At 39.4% G+C, this 18,989-nt stretch overlaps 1 protein-coding gene across 1 annotated transcript in view; it reads left to right on the top strand.

Annotated features, from left to right (window-relative positions):
* LOC131047703 (exocyst complex component SEC3A) overlaps positions 1–18,989 on the top strand; it is a 160,303-nt gene that overhangs the window by 91,241 nt on the left and 50,073 nt on the right. Inside the window, exons 9-16 of the mRNA XM_057981502.2 lie at positions 16,251–16,352; positions 16,580–16,717; positions 16,958–17,086; positions 17,201–17,281; positions 17,377–17,451; positions 18,021–18,191; positions 18,289–18,439; positions 18,625–18,689. Coding sequence (XP_057837485.2) covers positions 16,251–16,352; positions 16,580–16,717; positions 16,958–17,086; positions 17,201–17,281; positions 17,377–17,451; positions 18,021–18,191; positions 18,289–18,439; positions 18,625–18,689 — 912 coding nt within the window. The remainder of the gene's footprint in view (positions 1–16,250; positions 16,353–16,579; positions 16,718–16,957; positions 17,087–17,200; positions 17,282–17,376; positions 17,452–18,020; positions 18,192–18,288; positions 18,440–18,624; positions 18,690–18,989) is intronic.

The following is an 18,989-nucleotide window of genomic DNA, read 5'->3' as shown; positions in this document are numbered from 1 at the left end:
TTGGTACTTTGCCTTGGTTACAAGGGCTGAATCTCCGAGAAAATCCCAGGCTAAGAGTGTAGAAATTGAAAAAACCGTCAAAGATATTCAAGACAAGGTTTTCCTTGTGGTAGTTGAGATATTGCAACATGATGAGGTGCGAGAGAAGCATCTACGTGAGGAGAATTTAAGGGCCAAAGTCCAAGGAAACTTCTTCAAAGTTACAGGGCCAGTTCTCAAGGAAAATCTCTCCAGAGTCTCAAGCTTCATGCGCATAGATGAAGATTTCCTAACACAAGCACTCGGCTGGGAAGATACTCTTGCCACCTGTATTGATGACGTGGATATGGTTGATTTCCAAGTCAACAATTTGCCAAGTGTGACCATAGTGGAGGTGCATCTTATTGTGTCCAGATACATCGAATCTGCAAAAGGGGAAACTGGACACTCACCTCAGTGAGAATAGCAGCTGCACCACTTGTCTTCTTCTTGTTCATTTTAACTATTAGAGTATTGGGAAACCCTAATTAGATTTTATAACTTTCAATCTGGGCCCTTGATCACTGTTTGATCTCGACCGTTCATTATTTTCTGAGAAACTATATAAGGCTACCTCCTCTTATTTGGAGAGTGTGAGGTTTTTGATATATTGTTGCGTGAAGGTCATTTTTCATATAATACATTGCATGTGCGCTTTTTCTTAAGGCTTTGTAATCTCAATTATTTGAGTGATTAGCATGGTTTCAATTTCCTCAACACATTAGTTAGAAGTTAATTTAGATTTGCTTTCAAGTTGTTAGAGTTGAATAAAGGATTTGATAAGTATTAATTAATGGTGTATCTCCGCTCATACTTTTGGTGAATGGATGATTTCCATTTCACTGTGAAAAGTTAGTCTGAGCCTATGATTTCCATTTCACTGTGAAAAGTTAGTCTGAGCCTATCCCTTGTGTATGCCAAAACTTCGATCATAAGCACAACCCATTGGAGATTGCACTCGCTTTGTGTAGTTGTCCTTAGTGTGGCAAAGCAAAGTGTGGTTTCCCGAGAACACCTAGTTAATACTGTCTCCAGAATTCGTAGGTTTAGATCAACTTTCTTAACCCTATCTCCTTTTTTCTTTTTTTTTGAAAGTCTAAATACTGGAAAATCCAAAAAAAAGAGAGCCTAAAATTGATAAATCCATCTATGTCCAGAAGCTTGAAAGACATTCATAAACGTAAGTCCCCCTTGAAATTTTCAGCATACACTACCCAAGTAGCTATCCCACTAAAGTCGCTTGTTCGCACACCTTGGAGTCAGCAGTGATTTTTTAGGAGAGGATAAAATACCTTGGGTTATCTTATTCTAATGTTTGGTAGATGATAAAACGTAAACCAACACACTCTAAGGTGATTGACTCAATAAGGATTGGTCAATGCTCTCTCGCTGATTGACAAGACATCACTACCTGTTAATTTGTTTTTTATGCACTTCGAACATAGAATAAAATACCAAGTATTCTATCCTTTCTTGAGCAAAGAAACCTCATATGCTAAATAATTTGATCAAATAAGGGAACACTAGGGTTTACAATGCGAACACTGGACTTTTTGTTCCGGATGGACTTTGTGTATATAATGTGATATGCTGGTAATCACAAAGGGACTTACGTTTATGAACTGTAGCTAGAATGTGGAACACTTAATAGACTTGAAAAATAAAGACAAAAGGGAGATAAGGTTAAAGAAATCTAAGCTAACTCATTGATGTAAGAAATGATTGCTGACTCGATGAAAGCAAACCAAGATTTCCTTCACCTTGAGGAAACAACTACACAAAGATGGTGCAATCTCCTAAGGATAAGCGAATGATTGTTATATCACTTATGCACATCAACATCGTGAACAACGAGCATAAAGCAATTGAAGTTAAGCTTTGAATTGAGTTCAGTCTAACCATACACTACAATTTGCAATCAACAAATCACAAATGGTGTGAACATATAGGCTTCACCATTAATCAACAATAAGTTCTTCCATTCATCTAATCAACTCCATTTAAATAAATCTAACTTGAAAAGTAGAAACCGTGCAGCATTTTGAAATTCATACAATGATCAACCATGTCTTCAATGAAATCAAGTGTTTATTTCGCCATAGTCTTGGTAACAATTTCTTCTCCTACTCTTCTTCTACTTTCCAAGGCTATCAACTATTAACCTTTACAAATGAGAAGGTAATGCCTTATATAGACATCCCAATTACATATGAATGGCCCAGATTGATTTAAGATCAATGGCTGAGATTACAAGTTGAAACCCTAATTAGGGCTAGTTACAACTAACTCCATTTGACTAATGAGAAAATTGCATTGCTTAGGACACATGTCCTTCCCTAAATGTGGACCAATGAGAAATGAGGTTAGTGTTATCACAAAAGCTCGCACCCTTGCTGAGCTATCAACTTAGTAACCTTGTGAAACATGGAAACATCCCCAAAGTGTGGGACCTTGCGCAAGGGGTTGAATCTCCAGAGAAGGCCGACTTCCTTCTCAATCCAAGTGCAGGTATTGAACCAACTCAACACCTCAAATCTTACTTCTAAACTACCTTAACAACTTACAAAGGAAAAGGGAAGAGAGAAATGCTTAAAATGAAAGGAGGTGATGCACCAAGATAAGAGATTGTTCCTCTCCCCACCCGAAATGGCACAAGGAATCAACTGAAATACCCAAGAGATGCACAAACTTAAGTTGTATGAGTGACCCAAATGCATGTATGGAGGTTAGAATTTGCTAAGTGTCAAGAGGGGAGAAGGGTTCCCACAAGTCACTCAGAAAAACAAGTTAACACAACATTTATGGAGAGAAGAACCACAAAACATACACTTATGATGAAGGTAAGGAAACATACACAACATGCATAAGTTGAAGGAAGGCAATAATGTAATTTCAATTCATTCAAAGGCCAAAAGCCAAACTTACAGTTGCAGAAATGCAAAAATAATTACAAGTCTTCAAGAGAAGAGAAAGAGCATAGGAAAGCTCAAGGCAGCAGGGAGAGAGCCCTTTACAATGAGGCTTAACAGCCTTATATAGAAAAATGGTTACAAGAGTGATCATGACCCCTGCATGTCAGTCTGGGAGTGCAGGGAAGTGCATGCACTTGACTTCTGTACATGCAAGCAACCTAGCCATACCCACAAAAGTCAACTCTAAGAAGGTGGATTGACTGACCTTCCAAAGTCAGAGTATGCAGACATGACATAAGTCACCACAACAAGCATGGCCCTGTACCTCCCTGTTGACGTGTATTTTATACACAATCATACACAGAATAAAATACCAATAGGTATCTTATCCTCTCTTGAGAAAATAGTCTCTAACTGCTGAAGATTCGCGTAAAGGATTAGTTAGGTAGACTCCAAGGTTCTTTTAGTGGGGTCTCCACGTGTGGACAAGCTTTTTAGTGGTATGATGTGATTTGCTGTTTCCTCCAAGGGGTCTTACGTATTCTAAGCTCGAAGATTTTACTAAACTAAAGGAACTTTCAAAAAAAAAAAAAAGGATAGGGTTTAAGAGGTCTAATCTAGCCTAACCCTATGAATGACTTAGCATGGACGAGATTTGGCAAGACTCAACCAACTCCAATTTTGCCATAAGATAACAACTTAATTGAAATTAGTGCGATCTTCTAAGGTAATATAATGGTATTCAATGCATCAAAGGCCAAGGACACTACTACGAAGGTACATATCCAAGACACAATGATAATTGAAGATTAAGGACTCAAAGTGTTCTCCAGTCGACCACGCAAGGCGTTCCTACAATCAGCAAGAAGCTAGTGGTTTGGATTGCGAATCCTACCAAATATCAAATCTCACACTTAGTCTTTCAAATTAACAAACTACTTCGATTGAGCACGATTCAAGTGTACCAAACAACCATGAAGATAACTCAAGAAATTTGCAACAAAACACCATAACTTCAATATTTTATTGATTTCCAAGTCATCATGTACAACAATTGCTTGGAGTTCTCTCTTCAAGACTCAATCTTGCTATAAAATAAAATTGCTTCTAGCTTTAATCTCTATTCTCTATTACATCAACTATTACTCTTCTAATGAAATGAAAAATGGGGGAATATATAGCATCCCCAGTTACAATGAAAGGTCCAGATTGAAAGTAAATCAACGGACAAGATCATGACACCTAAACCCTAATTAGGGTTTGTTACAAATGACCTCCTTTTTACTGAACAATATTAAATACATAGCCAAATATTAAATTCGGCACAAAAACCTAGGAGGTATCAACCAATGAGAAATAAGATGTCATGTCATCTGTAACAACCTTTCATCTAGAATCTTATTCCCTTTCCAATTCTCTTTCTTAGCATATGCAATGAATTTTGTCACGATTCCTTTGATTGGAATCTCGGGAAGATTCTTGATACTCTCTTCTAAGTGGATAACCTGATCGAATGCATCTAGAAGAGTTGCGTCCCAAGTAGATTCAAGTTCCTTCGTTCTATCAATCAGGAGCATGGTGGCATACATCTGATCATACTGCTCATCTGTAACATCTGCGTCCTTGCAAAAGATGATCTTGATTCTATCCTCAAATTCCTGCATATCCACATCTATCTCAACCTCGATCCTTCTGCCAAGAATGGTACGAAGTACCTCAAATACTCTGTCCTGGATCGGATTGATCACCTCCTCAACTTGACCACATCTAACACTGATGTCCTCGAAGAGAACATTCTTTATATGGAGTAAGGTTGACCACTGAAACAAACTGTGAGAATCACCTTCTAAGATCCTCTCCTGCGCTAAAATTCTTCTGGATGTATGTCTTATTACTTTCAAGACAGGGATGACAACGTCCTTGGTATGGGCAAATGCAGCTACTGTTGCCATCAATCTGTGGATAATCTCAAGAACTTGGATAGCCTGATGAATGATCTTCGACATCCTTGTAACAAACCCTATGGCCACTGTATGAGATCTATCCATCCAACTACATGTACGCTGGACTAGGTTCCTGAATCTTTCTGCTTCATTGATCGATTGAAGGGGCAATGCCTGCACTGGTGATCTAACTGGATCCTGACGTCCCAAAGGCTCGTTGATGTGACTGAAATATGTCCTCCATGCACCGACCTCTCTCTCAAGCTTTCTATTCTTTTCCACTTCTTCTCTAAGCTTGTCCTTCAATGCCTCAAATGTGTCGGTGGCATCCTCTAAAGTCTGCTCTGCTGTGGATGGTCCTAACTCAATAGTCTGTATATCATAATCCTCTGCTAGGATCTCACCCTCGTATTTATCTGTTGCCGGTGTAGCTATCTGCAGTTTTCTAGATCCAGTCTCATCTCGAATCATCTTGGACATCTTTGTAGCCTTCTTCTTCTCTGTTGTCATATGTGAACGTCCAACAAGGCTCTCTAAATCAATTGCACTGTCCTCGTCCTCTACTACGATCACCTTGGTCAATCTTTCCTTCAACCAATCTGGGATATTCGATCTTGTCTCTTGAACTTGAATTTCTTTATGTACTATTTCTTCTTGTCTGGGAGGAGATGTTATTTCATTATCTTCTTCTAAATCATAGTCTTGGAGAGATCCATCGGATGAAACATGCTGTGCCTGTCCTTCCTCCTGCCTGTCATTCTGTACCATAGACTCCATGGACTCTTCCACTCGAATTGTTCTATTCTCTGGTCTAGAAGAAGTACCTGGTGCTTGATCTTTGTTGGCCCCTTGCTTTTTCTTGGAAGGCTCTTTCTTTTCTGATCTTTCCTTTCTCTTCGAACCTCTCGGATGGAGATTGCCCTCACTGGCACATCGAAGGTTACCTTCACCTGAATTCCTAGGATTAGGATTGCCTTCACTCACGCTTGCTCCACCTTCGGCTGGTTTTTCTTCCAAAGTAAAAGACATAGCTATGCCTTGTTCTCTCAACTTCTGATGCTGAACGTCTACCCATCTGCGAGTACAAGACAAAACTGGTGCCATCAAATCATCTAAATCCACGGCCTCGGGCTCATTCCAATCCAACCTTATTGTTTTACTTTCTCTATCATAGGAAGACTGGATGTGCTTGCCATTGTCCTGAGCTTGGTCGGCCACTCTGTAAATCCTACACTTCCTGATGAAATCCAAAGGCAATCTAGAATGTATCTTTCGTTTCACTTCAAGATCATCTAGGAGGTTCATCATAAAATCTTCAATTTGGTGCTCATGTCTAAATCTTCTACCGACCGTCTCCTCTAAATGTCCATGTGGATCAAAGCTCTCTCTCCAAGCAAAAGATGAAAAAGAATACAAGGCTAACTCCTTCTCTGCGTCATCCATGGCTAAGACATTAGGACATACCTCAACTGAATTACCCAAAATAATAGGTACCTGGACTCCATTCTGATGTCTGTGTCTGAATGCCTTCACATATGCTGCCAACTGCCTTGTTACTTCAAGTAACACAATTCTGTCTGTCGGGTACCTCGGCAACATGTATGGAGGTAAAGGACATCCATGCACTCTAATGTAAGTGAACTTGGGAAACTGAATGAACCAAGCACCGTACCTCTTGATGAACTCCTGGGCATCCTGAGATAATCTGTTGTGAATTCCACCTTGCAACGTCCTTGTGATGTTCATCGTGAAAGTATCATTGACTAACTTGTAGTTCTTCCCTGGCGGATGATGCAAGTAGGTATAGGATTCACAAGCTCTGACCTCGCCGGGTCCTCTTCCAATCACTCCTCTGTGAGGTAGTCCTGCGTACTCAACGCTCCTGATCAAAGCATAGATGACGTATGAACTCATGTGGAAGGACTTAGTAGCCCTGAGTCTCCTCAACTGTACGTCTAAGCAATGGCTAATTATCCTAGCCCAATGTATTGTACCCTTTCCTTGAACAATCACCTGGATGAAGTAAAACATCCACTTTTCAAAATAGAAGGCATGAGGTGCTCCTGTGACTCTGTTGAGCATGGTAATCAAATCTCTGTACTCCTCCTGGAAATCAATCCGGTGCGGTGTGTTCGGTACCTTGCTTAGACGGGGACGACTCTTAAGTAGCCAGTTCTTATTGATTATGCTTAGGCAAGCATCTGGATCATCATCGTACACTGATCTGGCTCCTTCAATGCTCTTGTATATCATGTCCCTGTGCTCTGGAAGATGGAAGGCTTCACTTATGGCTTCCTCTGAAAGGTACGCCAAAGTGTTTCCCTCATTGGACACAATTGTCCTGGACTGTGGATTGTAGTGACGGGCACACTCGATCATCAACTCGTGGCACTGAATAGCTGGAGGAAAACCGGCCGCCTTAATGATGCCACTCTCTATTATTCTCCGGGCGACAGGTGATGGCTTGCCAATGTAAGGGACCTCTCGGAACTTCTTCGTGCTAAAGTTCCCCAAGTTGGTATCTCCAATGTTGCTCCACTTTGACACGATCTTGGTCTCCACTTCTTCGGTCTTCTGATCTTCTTTCATGAGAGCTGAGCGGCTGGTGGATGCTCCCGCCTTTGGGGTCGCCATACCTACACAACATTTCATTATAAGAACTCGATTTTGCAATGAATAAGGTAAATAAGAGAGAGAAGTTTTTAGGAAACGTCATGATAAGTCTCTAGAGTTATCATTTCCTAAAAAACAACGATTGAGCTAAGAGATTCAAAATTCAAAACTTCAAAATTTGAAATATGACGACGAAAGAATAAAGCAAAGATAATTAAATCGCCATACCTCAAGAGAGAGCTAACTCTAGAATGCAAAAAGGAAAAGATCGCCTAGGCAAAATTGATGGTAAAAATAGATCTTCAATGTGGTCTCCTCAAAAAATCAACTTCGCCACCCTTGGATTGAATGTGATCTTCAAGTCTTTAGCAAATTCGCCTTTGATGTGATCTTCAAACTCGCTCAAATGGGTCTTCAAGTTCGCACCACCTTAGATAATTAAGCGCCACCTTTGGTCTTCAACGTAATTCGCACTCCACACAAGATGATATTAGCGCCACCTTTGGTTTGAAATCGCACTTCTTTCCTTCTCCTCAAGATCGCATGTGAAAGGATAAAATGATGATGTGAAAATGATAATTCCACTCCCCTTATATAGCGCTTGCAATCGATTTATCCCTTAGGCCGACTTGGAGATAAAAAACACTTTTTAAAAATGATTTTAAATGATTTGCAATAAAATAAGAAGGCCGACCTCCTTAAATGAGCGCTTGAAATCGATTTTATATTAATTAATTAATTAATTATTAATGCCTTGCGTTTTTATTTTTGCAAATTTCGATTTTAAAAAATAAAGGCAAAATAATTAATAAAGGCAACGCCACATTAAATGCAAGTTAAAATGGGTTTTCAATTTTTTATCGAACTTGGCATTTAAGAAAATTTGAATTTGTTTATTTGGCGCCAAAAATATGAAAATGGAAGGAACGTACCTCATCGCCCTGGTCCCTTGGAGAGGGACAGGAGCGATCCATGATTTTGTCTTGGTTTTTGCATTTTCTACGTCCAACTCCTTCATTTCCACATTGAAAATCGATCATCTTGATGGTCCTTCGAATTTGACTGCCTTGTGTGCGTTCATGGGTCCCTTTTTGGATGTCCATCGCCCTGGTCCTTGTCCAAAGGACAGGAGCGATCTTCATTTTTCTACGTTCAATATGCGTCTTTGTTCCTTAATCTTTCATTGTTGGCGAATAACATCCTTTGTTCGTGTCTTCCACGTTTTCCATTTGTTCGCATGAGGTTTTTGGGCGTATTAAAGGGATCATCGCCCTTGTCCCTTGGAGAGGGACAGGAGCGATCCATGTTTTCTCCTTGACCTTGTCAACTTTAAACCTTGATCTTCGTTGTGATGTCCTTCAAACGTCGTCCTTCACCTTACCTAACCTCGCCTAGCTTTGATCTTGAAGGAATATGCGTGCTTTTGATAGTATCGCCTTGGTCCTTGTCCAAAGGACAGGAGCGATGTGAACTTCTTACCTTGATTAGCAATGTTTGGACGTTCAAAACTCTTGCATGTGGTCTTCAAACGATGCCCTGAACCTTGTTCAACCTTATGAAATCTTGTCCTTACGTAAATCGTGCACAAAATGACCAATGCATCTAACATTGCCCTGGTCCCTTCCTGAGGGACAGGAGCGATCTAGGTCTTAAGGTGCGAATTTCTTCATTATAACGTCCCTTGAGTACTTGTGCTTACTAAAGACGCCTTGAAATGTCCCTCGCCACCTTGTCTTGACTTGGATCGACCTTGAACTTGCATAGGAAGTATCATCACCATTGTGTCGCCCTGGTCCCTTGGAGAGGGACAGGAGCGATCCTCCCTTTATTGCCTTTATTTTCACTTTGCCAGGTTCCAAGTTTATATTCAACGGACTCGTCATGCTCCACTCCATTCGTTCATGTCTTGACATCATCTGTAACTTTGCAAGAAAATCATTTATATCAAAAATCGCTCTGGTCCCTTCCTGAGGGACAGGAGCGAACTAGGCATTTAGGACCTTGTGGACGTCTAAAAAAATCTTCAATTTATATTCAACGCGTTCATCTCATGTTCTTCCTTGCTTTTGAACGTACACTTGTCTTGATTTTAGCTCGGATCTTGCCTAACGAAGGAAATCGCTCTGGTCCCTGGGAGAGGGACGAGAGCTACAAGGTACCTCGCCCTGGTCCCTTGGAGAGGGACAGGAGCGATTTTAGGCATTCTAGGTCATTCTCCTTCATTTTTGCATCTCAAATTATATTCATTTGGCAAAGCATCCTCCTTTGGACCCTTTCAAATTGTTAAGTCATCGAAATCTCGCAAGGACAAGGCGAAATTGAATTTGTAGCTCCGGTCCTTCACTGAGGGACAGGAGCGATTTTTCTCCTGGAGACATTTCTGTGCTCATGAAAATCTTCAATTTATATTCAATGGAAAGATCTCGCCTCTCTCTATCATTTCCAATTCGTAATTCGTCCGGACTTTGCAGGGGTAGTGAGATATTTGAAAATGAGCTCCCGTCCTTCATTGAGGGACAGGAGCGATTTAGCTCCTACAGGCCAAAATAACATGATTTTTCACATTTTAACACTTCACGAGGCGAAAACAAATCAATTCCAATGCCCAGGATAAAAATAAAAAAAGGTCAAAATTTGGTCAAAAATATTCAATCGGACAAAAATTCACATTTCACTTTCAACACTTAGACAAATTAAAGCTCTGCATCAACATTCCAATTGAAAATTAGACCATTTTGGCGAATTCATTGCATTCAAAATTTGCATCCTAGAAAAGTAAGCTCAAAAGGCTTTCAAAAATGACTGGATTCTGGCCTGAAAAGACAAAATTTAAAACCCTAAGGCTTGACCCTAAATCCAGACAACTAACTGACTAACAAAATCCTAAAAACGAAAGCGAAAACGAGCGAAAAACAAGCAAAAAAAAGAAAAGAGGGGGTCCCCATTTGCGATGGGGCGATGTGTGAAATGGTCACAACACTCCCTTGATGGAAATCCTGCCAAAAACATTAAATGCACCCCTGTGGCTCCACAAAAAAAGGTGCATAAGTCACAAAAGCTGTCGGAGCATTTAAAGTTGAGTGTTGATCACGCCATCCAGAAGTGTTGCTAGCCGGATAGAAGTCCGAGGACTTCAGAAACTCGGGTTCCCGAAGTGGGGAAGGCAAGGAAGGATCTCAGAACGTCTTGGTTCCGGAGTTCTGGGGAAGAGGAAAGAGACGCAGTAGGGAACTTCGGTTTCTCGGGGTTCGGAGTTCCAAAGAACTGAAAGAAGGGGCTAAGGAAGGAACTTCAGAACCTCGGGGTTTCGGGAAGGAGAAGGGAAGCAAAGGAAGAGGACTTCGGAACCTCGGGGTTCCGGAGAAAGGAAGGAAGAAAGGCTAGGAGGGAACTTCCGAACCTCGGGGTTCCGGAGTTCCTAGAGAAGGCAAGGGAAAGGAACTTCAGAACCTCAGGGTTTCGGAGTTCGGAGTTCCGGAGAAAGGAAGGAAGAAAGGCTAGGAGGGAACTTCCGAACCTCGGGGTTCCAGAGTTCTTGGAGAAGGCAAGGGAAAGGAACTTCAGAACCTCGGGGCTCCGGAGTTCCGGGGAAGGGAAGAAGAAAAGAAGGGAACTTCGGAACCTCAGGGTTCCGGGGAACGAAAGAGAAGGGAAAAGAAAGAGAGGAACTTCAAAAACTCGGGTTTTCGGAGTTCTTGGAAAAGAAAGGAGAAGTTGCAAAGGGAAGGAACTTCGAAACCTTGGGGTTCCGAGGAAGAAAACGAAGAGGGAGCTTCGAAACCTTGAGGTTCCGGAGAAGGAAAACAGGAGAAGGCAAAGGGAAGAACCTCGGAACCTTGGGGTTTCGGGGAAAGAAGAAAAGGCCAAGGGAAGAAATTCCTTCGGACAAGGCAACACTTCGCACTTCATGATTCTTCTGCCTTCTCCTTGATCAACTAGGGCAGTGCTGGTCCATGGATCGTATCTCTGATCAGTTCTTACTGATGGACCAAGGGTGTCATAAAATGACAACAGTTAGGTATACTGAACTTTGTGCCACATGTCACATGTGTAGTCCTCGTAGGATGAGTCAGGTTCATTGAACTTGGATGCCTTGACTTGGAATTATTTGATTGGTCGAATGTGATTAGGCGTCAACTCAGCTTTCTTTTTGTAGATCATCACAAAGAAGTCCTTGTGTCTTGAGTCTCGACCAATATCTCTTGATACTCAACATTTCCAATTGCTTGATGTGATGATGGATCATATTCCCAAATTGTATCATCTTTGGTGATCAAGTCTCTAACTTTGATTAACTCTTCTGAAACTATCATTCCTCCTTGATCACTATTGCATTTCACTTTCATGTTTGGGAATTTTCTTCTCTTGTGATGAAATTCAACTCCTTTGGACATCCTTGATCTGGAATTACTCGATGTGGAACATGTTGCAATGTGCATCCTGACCTTGGTCTTGAAAATTCTTGATTTCCTTGATGTAAAGCAATCTCACATGTTGTAGAGCAATCTGGCTCATCAATGAAGTTCCCTAACATGATTCACTAGGATGGGATTTGGATTTGGTCATGGATTTCCTAGTGGAAATCCTTGACTACCAGGGAATTCCGTCTTGAGATTGAACTCTCCTTGATTTGGTGTCCTTGAGATTGTTTGTCTTTGTTTTAAATGTGTTGATGTTGAACTCCATGTGCTTAAGTCTTCATATCACCTCCATCTTTGTAGAATAATCCTCGTTATTTCTATCCACATTGTAACTTTGAAGTTGTGATGATGTTTCTCCGAGACTTCAACACTGAAATGTGAATCTTGTTTTCGCCTTGGAATGTAGAACTTGTCTTGAATGTGCTGATCTTCCCTCTTGATGTCGAGAAATCCTTGTCACCGCTGAATCCTTCATGTCCATTCAACTTGAATGTGTAGATCTTGAACTCCTTGTGTCAAACCTGAAAGACAACGGAATTTTGTATCAAACATCAAGGATTAAATGAGGTAAATACTAACTCTCCGCAATGCAAACTTCCTAAAGCTCCTCCCAATCTGGAATTTGAATCTTCATGATGTTTCTGCTGATGGAATTTGTCCTTAATCAAATCTGATCTAAACTTCTACTCTTCAAATTCACAGGTCTGCTGGTTATTCATTTTAAGATGAATTGAATCAGTGCCTTTGAAATGAAATTAGTCTTCCCCTTATATATGTTCGCTTATCCTTGACATTGGACTCCTTCATCCAGCCGACTTGACCTTTGACTGATTAAAATCAAATTTGTTGCATTTGATTTTAAATTTCTGCCCTTTCATAATTTTAAATTGCTCCAAAAGGGCTGACTTAGGCATGATCCACTTCTGGGTGGGTTGAGAGTGTTAAATGGACACATCATAAGCGCATTTAGGGAGGCCTTAAGGAGAATACCAGGTGCTGATTTAATGTATTCAAGGACATAATACAAGTTAGCTTTAGGCTTTGATTATTCTTTTCCCTTTGCAATCATCAGGTCAGCTGGCCTAGAGGATCATCACATGAACACATATAAATCCGTGTCAAGTTCTCTCCTCCAAAACGCAATTCAACACCTGATTATTCATTGCTCTTCTCTGCATAATAGAATTAGGTCTACATTTAGGATTTTTTTTGAAGTCTGACTTTCAGTTCTGATTCCCTAAGGCGGGTTTGGAGGACATCCAAGGACAACTTAAGGCAGATTCTAGGTGGATTTAAGGACTAAGGTGAGGTTGGAAGGTATGCAAGAACTGATGGAAGGCGGAATTCTAGAGGTCGAAGGACTGAGCTGAGGGAATTTGAGGGATGCAGAAGGACTGATCAAATTGGTGATGAATGGTAGTCTAGGAACAAATGAGTGTGTTTGAAGGTCTGTTAGGGACAATGCATTATTCATGGGTCCAAGGACAAGGACTCACGCTAGGCGGGTCTGAGATGTCCTTAATGACAAGCCCTTTCCTAGGCGGGTTTAGCAAGTGTGTAGGGACAAGAACTTAAGGTGGTTTAGGAAGCATGTAGGGACAAAGTCCTTGGGTGTTAATTAGGGGTGTGAAAGGACAAGATGCTGATTGGGATTCCTCAATGTGAATGGACAAATCAAAGCGCAATTCCTTAATGAGGAAGGATAAATTCACTAATGCTGGCTGCTAATCCTTAGTAGAACTGGAATTTAGATCGTTGATCCCTAATTGAGCTGGATTTTCCTGAGCGCTAATCCTCATGGGAGCTGGACTCATGAGTGCTAGAACCTGATTGAGTTGGATTTTCCAAAGTGACAAGTGCTTTTCCATGTTGAGTAGGGACAAATGTAAGTATTTGGGTGGATTGATCAAGGACAGACATGAATTGCAATGAGCAGATATCAAGGATTCTCTAAGGAAAAATCCGATTTGGGAGTGAAAATCCATGTTTGAGCCTTAAAATTTACATTTGAATGTAGTAATTCAAACAAAGAATTGATCATTTTAACTTTAAATTCCATATTCATCTTAGGATTTTGAAACAAATTCTGTACTCCCACATTTTAGACAAGGATTTTTATAAAATTCCTTATTTCCTATCTTGTTAAGGTTGGAAAATCCAACCTTGACAAGGAATTCCTTGTCAAAACATCATATCGTTAAGATTTTTCCACCATCTCTTGACACTTAACATTTCGAAACCTTAATACCCCTTTGAGGACTCTCCCTGGCAACCTTGCAACATTTCAACACTTTTTTGACAACATTGACAATATTTTGCAACTTTCTCGTTCTATGGCAACATGATGTGCTTTCCATGATCTCACCCCTAAAACTTAGTCCTAACACTCCACCATGGGTTCCAGACTTGAAACATGACTCCTTGACTTGATTGCACACAAGGACAAGACAAACTCCAAGTCACTTGAAGGATTAATCAACACACTCTACTTGGACCGACAAGACAAACCTCACTCATAAACAAAGGTTAAAGACCTACAACTATTGCGAAGCTAAAGATGACTAAGATAGAAAGAAAAAAAGTGGGGGCCCCCATTTGCAATGGGGTGATGTGTGAAAACATCACAACACTACCCTCCTCACAAATAAAGGCTAAGATCAAAATTATTGCCAAGCTGAAACAAAACTAAGCCCAAAATGACTAAGCTGGCAAGCAAAAAGTGGGGGTCCCCATTTGCAACGGGGCATGCGTGTTTACAACACAACATGTGGACTATCCAACCTTTTAAGGATTTGGGATTTGCAACTCAAATCTCCAGCACCTCCCATGGGTTTCATAGCAGAGATTGGACATTGAAATTAAAATGCTCCTCACTTTCTATGTTTTGGAGAGAACAAAGGTGGTTGATCATTTCTCTTTGTAAATTATCATGGTCAAGCTCAACTTGAAGCTAATGGGAGCAGACTCTCAATTGACCAAGGGAATTTTTGAAACCATGAGAGAAATGATGCTGAAGGTAATTGGTTTGAACAATGGTTTGATTAACAACCTATAAGGAGTGCTCAATGTCGGAAGCTAGCCTTGTGTTGAAAGGAGTGTCCAAGTAGCTTTGATGTAAGGATGGTAAATTTCCGTGATGGATAGATTGAACTTTGTTCTTCTTAGGGATGAGATCTTCAAAACACATTCTCCTCCAATAGGTCTCATGGGTAAGCTCATTTTTGGCACATCTTAGTTGGGCCATATTTTTTTGTCTCATGCCTTAATCCATCAAACAAATGACTTCTGCACTTTAATATATCATTTAGGAGACAGTGAGTCAAATAAATGTGACCCTGATCTTGTGCTCTACAGTGAATGATATACACCTCTTATATTTCAGATTCTATGCCAGTGTGTTGGGTGACATTGATATTAGATTCTTCTGTCTGATAGAAATTTGATGTGTGATATTTCTGTGAAGTGTATTATGCAATCTATCATGATTGACGGGCCACTGAGAAAAATATCCACATGCTTGAAACCTATCTTGACAATAATGGACAAGATGAGAATTGAGTCGGTAAAGATGTTTGCCCTTATGGAATTTTATTTTAAATGCTGGGATTTTGATGCAACAGTTTTGCTGTTGTGAATTTTATTTAGAGAGGTGGTCTTAGGAAAAGGAACATCTTTTGCCTTGAAATGTTCTTGTTTGTCCACACACTTTTATTGGTGTTATTCTTGGTTGCTGTGAACACTGGAGACACCCTATCACTTTTAGCCACCTTAGATATTAGACCAGCTACTATTTTTCTTTTAATTTCCACACAAAGACTTTTTGCATACCTCAGGTTCATTCAGTATGGTCTCCTTTGTACTGGCAGCACTCTAGACATTAGTTCTATGTTATTTTCACTTAGTTCCCATGGTATCACTTTAACGTCTATAGGTCAAGACAAACACTTCTTTGGGTTTCGTAGAAAATTTGATCATTGCTCTAGTGAGATTCATGAAACAATTCTGAAGCTATGTCAATTTTTGTTTAAAAAGAAATGAAATCAAATAATTTGTAAACTAAAACAGAAGTGGGGATTTTTCAAACAATTATTTTTATGATAATTGATAATATGACAATCAGATATTGATATATACAATTTTGTATTCATATTTCCTCACTGAAATATGTATTCAGTTTTCGGTGGCCAATGTTAAATAATTATTGTTGAATGTTCAATGTCATAAATGTTTTTGTTATTTGAATTTCAGCTATTTAGGATGCTTAATGAATGTTGTTTTGAAGTACTTAAAGAGATCATATTATTTACTTGGGATAATTTATTTTATTTTATTGTGATTTACAGATAGAATCTAGAAACAATAAGATGGAGATGCAGTCAGTCAATAATAAAGCTCTGATTGAAGAACTTAACAAGCTGCTCGAGCGTCTACATATACCTCCAGAGGTATGTTCTATCAAAAGTCTAGCAATCTCATTGATGTTTATGAAACTTGTTTGTTACTTTCAATTGAAAATAGGTTTGGAGGTTTTTCTTCATATTTGTCTTATGTTATAGAATATTTTTTGCTTTGTCAGGTATACATTCTGTTTTTGTATGTGAGACTGCTGTGGACAGAAGAATCATATTTTTCTTGGCCATTTCTGAATGTGAGAGTTTGATTGCCTTTGCAGTATGCATCTTTGCTGACAGGAGGTCCATTTGATGAGGCAAGGATGCTACAAAATGTTGAGGCCTGTGATTGGTTAGCTGGTGCTTTGCGTGCCCTTATGCCACCAAGTTTGGATTCTAACTACGCAAATATGAGAGCAGTATGTGCAGGCACCTGACCAAAAATTTGTTGTTCCAGCAGCATTTACTTACTGATATTATCCTGGTTATCAAACACTTTATAGTCTGATGATAGTTATGTTTATTGAATCTTGTTCACTGCATTTTGCAGCAGTGTTCTTTTTATTAATTAGCCAGAAAGTATTATTTCATTTTTAGTAGAGATGATTTGGCATAGAGGATTATTTGATTTCTGGATTTGGTAATGATATAATATGCAGGTCAGAGAAAAGCGTGCAGAACTTGAAAATTTGAAAAGCACTTTTGTACGCCGAGCATCTGAGTTCTTAAGAAACTATTTTGCTAGTTTAGTGGATTTTATGATTAGTGACAAAACATACTTTTCTCAGGTAAATTTCTTTCCATATCTATGCAACTGGATGTCTCTTAAGGTGAATGTATTAAGACAAATTCTAGTTCATGAGTATGATTTATTTTGGCGGACATACTCATTTTGTTTGCAGAAAGGCCAGCTGAAAAGGCCCGATCATGCTGATTTGAGATACAAGTGCCGAACATATGCACGGATGTTGCAACACTTGAAGGTATTTTGTTTGATTGAGCGTTCAATAAAGCTATGTATTTTTTGTCTTTATGCCATCTTATCATTGGTTCTATTTCTAATGGATGACCTTTCCAGAGTCTTGATAAGAGTTGTTTGGGGTCACTTCGAAAAGCTTACTGCCATTCTCTGAACCTGCTGCTTCGCCGTGAGGTGAGAGTGCATCAGTAATTATGAATTTTGGAAGTATACATAAAGTCTGTTTGGTGTTTGAATCCTTTCTGTTTAGTTAACTGCATAATAACCTAATCCAGAATTTTCTAATGGATTGCCTTCCTGGGGTTTGGGAGAGATGCACAAGCAGTAAAGATAACTATATAAAGTTCGTTTTTCAAGAAACACAGATATGTTGCATTACTTTATTATATCCAACTTTTCTATTGAATGCTTCTCCATTCATGTTTTTTGTGCAATCAACTTGCTTCCATCTTCCACATTAGGCATGTTATACAATGCTTCTGTTTCTTCCCTCCAACTCAACTCATTTACATCTGATTGTTTTTAACATTGATGTACAGTTGTAGAAATTGTATTTGGTTTACATAATCATTTTGATAACTCTGCATAAACTTTGACTGGCTAACTTGTCTTCTTAAAATGTTACTCTTGTTTGAGGAATTTGAATATGTACCCACAACTTAAGACCATCATGCTGTCATTAAAGAAACAAGATTGTATTTGAGTGGACATTTTTTTTTAACTATAGAGTGGATATTGTATAGGCTCGTGAGTTTGCAAATGAACTTCGTGCTAGTACTAAAGCATCAAGAAGTTCTACAGTGTGGCTGGAAGGATCTTCTGGTTCCAATTCAGTAACCAATGCAGACACTTCTACTGTTTCAGAAGCATATGGAAGAATGCTCACCATTTTTATTCCTTTGCTTGTAGATGAGGTGTGTCATCAGATGCTTCAAGATGCTTTTCGTGTTTTACATTGCAAGTGTAATTTGGATGAGTTCTCATTTGAATCGTTTTTGATGTATGCTGCAGAGTTCATTTTTTGCATCATTCATGTGCTTTGAAGTTCTCCCTCTCATTCCCCCAGGGGGCCCTTCTAGTGCTGGCATGGAAGGATCAAATGATGATGAAAATGATGATGATTTAGGCCTAATGGACCTTGATGGGAACGACATTAAGCCTAGTATACTCTATTTGCTGAATGTTAAAATATGATAATAGTCAGTTTTTGAATGAAATATTAATCTTCTTATGCCAAACTTCTCAATGCCAGTTTTGTATGAGAAATTTAATTTTCAGTAAATGGAGTGTGCTGTACTACTCCTCACCAGGGTTTTGCTTCTTATATGCTAAATGTCTCTGTTACAGACCAAAATTCTATGGAGCTGGAAGCCTTAAATGAAGCTCTTCAAGAATTACTTGATGGAATCCAGGTGAAGCTAGAATATTGTGGGTCACTCACAATGCTTTGCAAATTTTTTTGAGATAACAATTCTGGATGGTACTTTTGTTATACTGATCACAGTGGTGCATACAGAGGCCAATATTGATATGAATTGTGCTATTGGCTCTCCCTTTGTTCTTTTTCATTTCTTTCATATATCAAAAAATATGTGATTGAAGAACTGCTCTACTTTGCTTCTCAGAAGTGATATAAAATTAAACTAATGCTAACAGTATTGACTAAAGATGAAGTTGTCATACTGATGTTATCTGCTAAACAGGTCAACACC

This window comes from Cryptomeria japonica, chromosome 4 (genome assembly GCF_030272615.1).
Source record: "Cryptomeria japonica chromosome 4, Sugi_1.0, whole genome shotgun sequence".
Taxonomy (NCBI): domain Eukaryota; kingdom Viridiplantae; phylum Streptophyta; class Pinopsida; order Cupressales; family Cupressaceae; genus Cryptomeria; species Cryptomeria japonica.
Note: the sequence above shows the minus strand (reverse complement) of the source record. Positions and strands in the feature narration are given on the sequence as shown.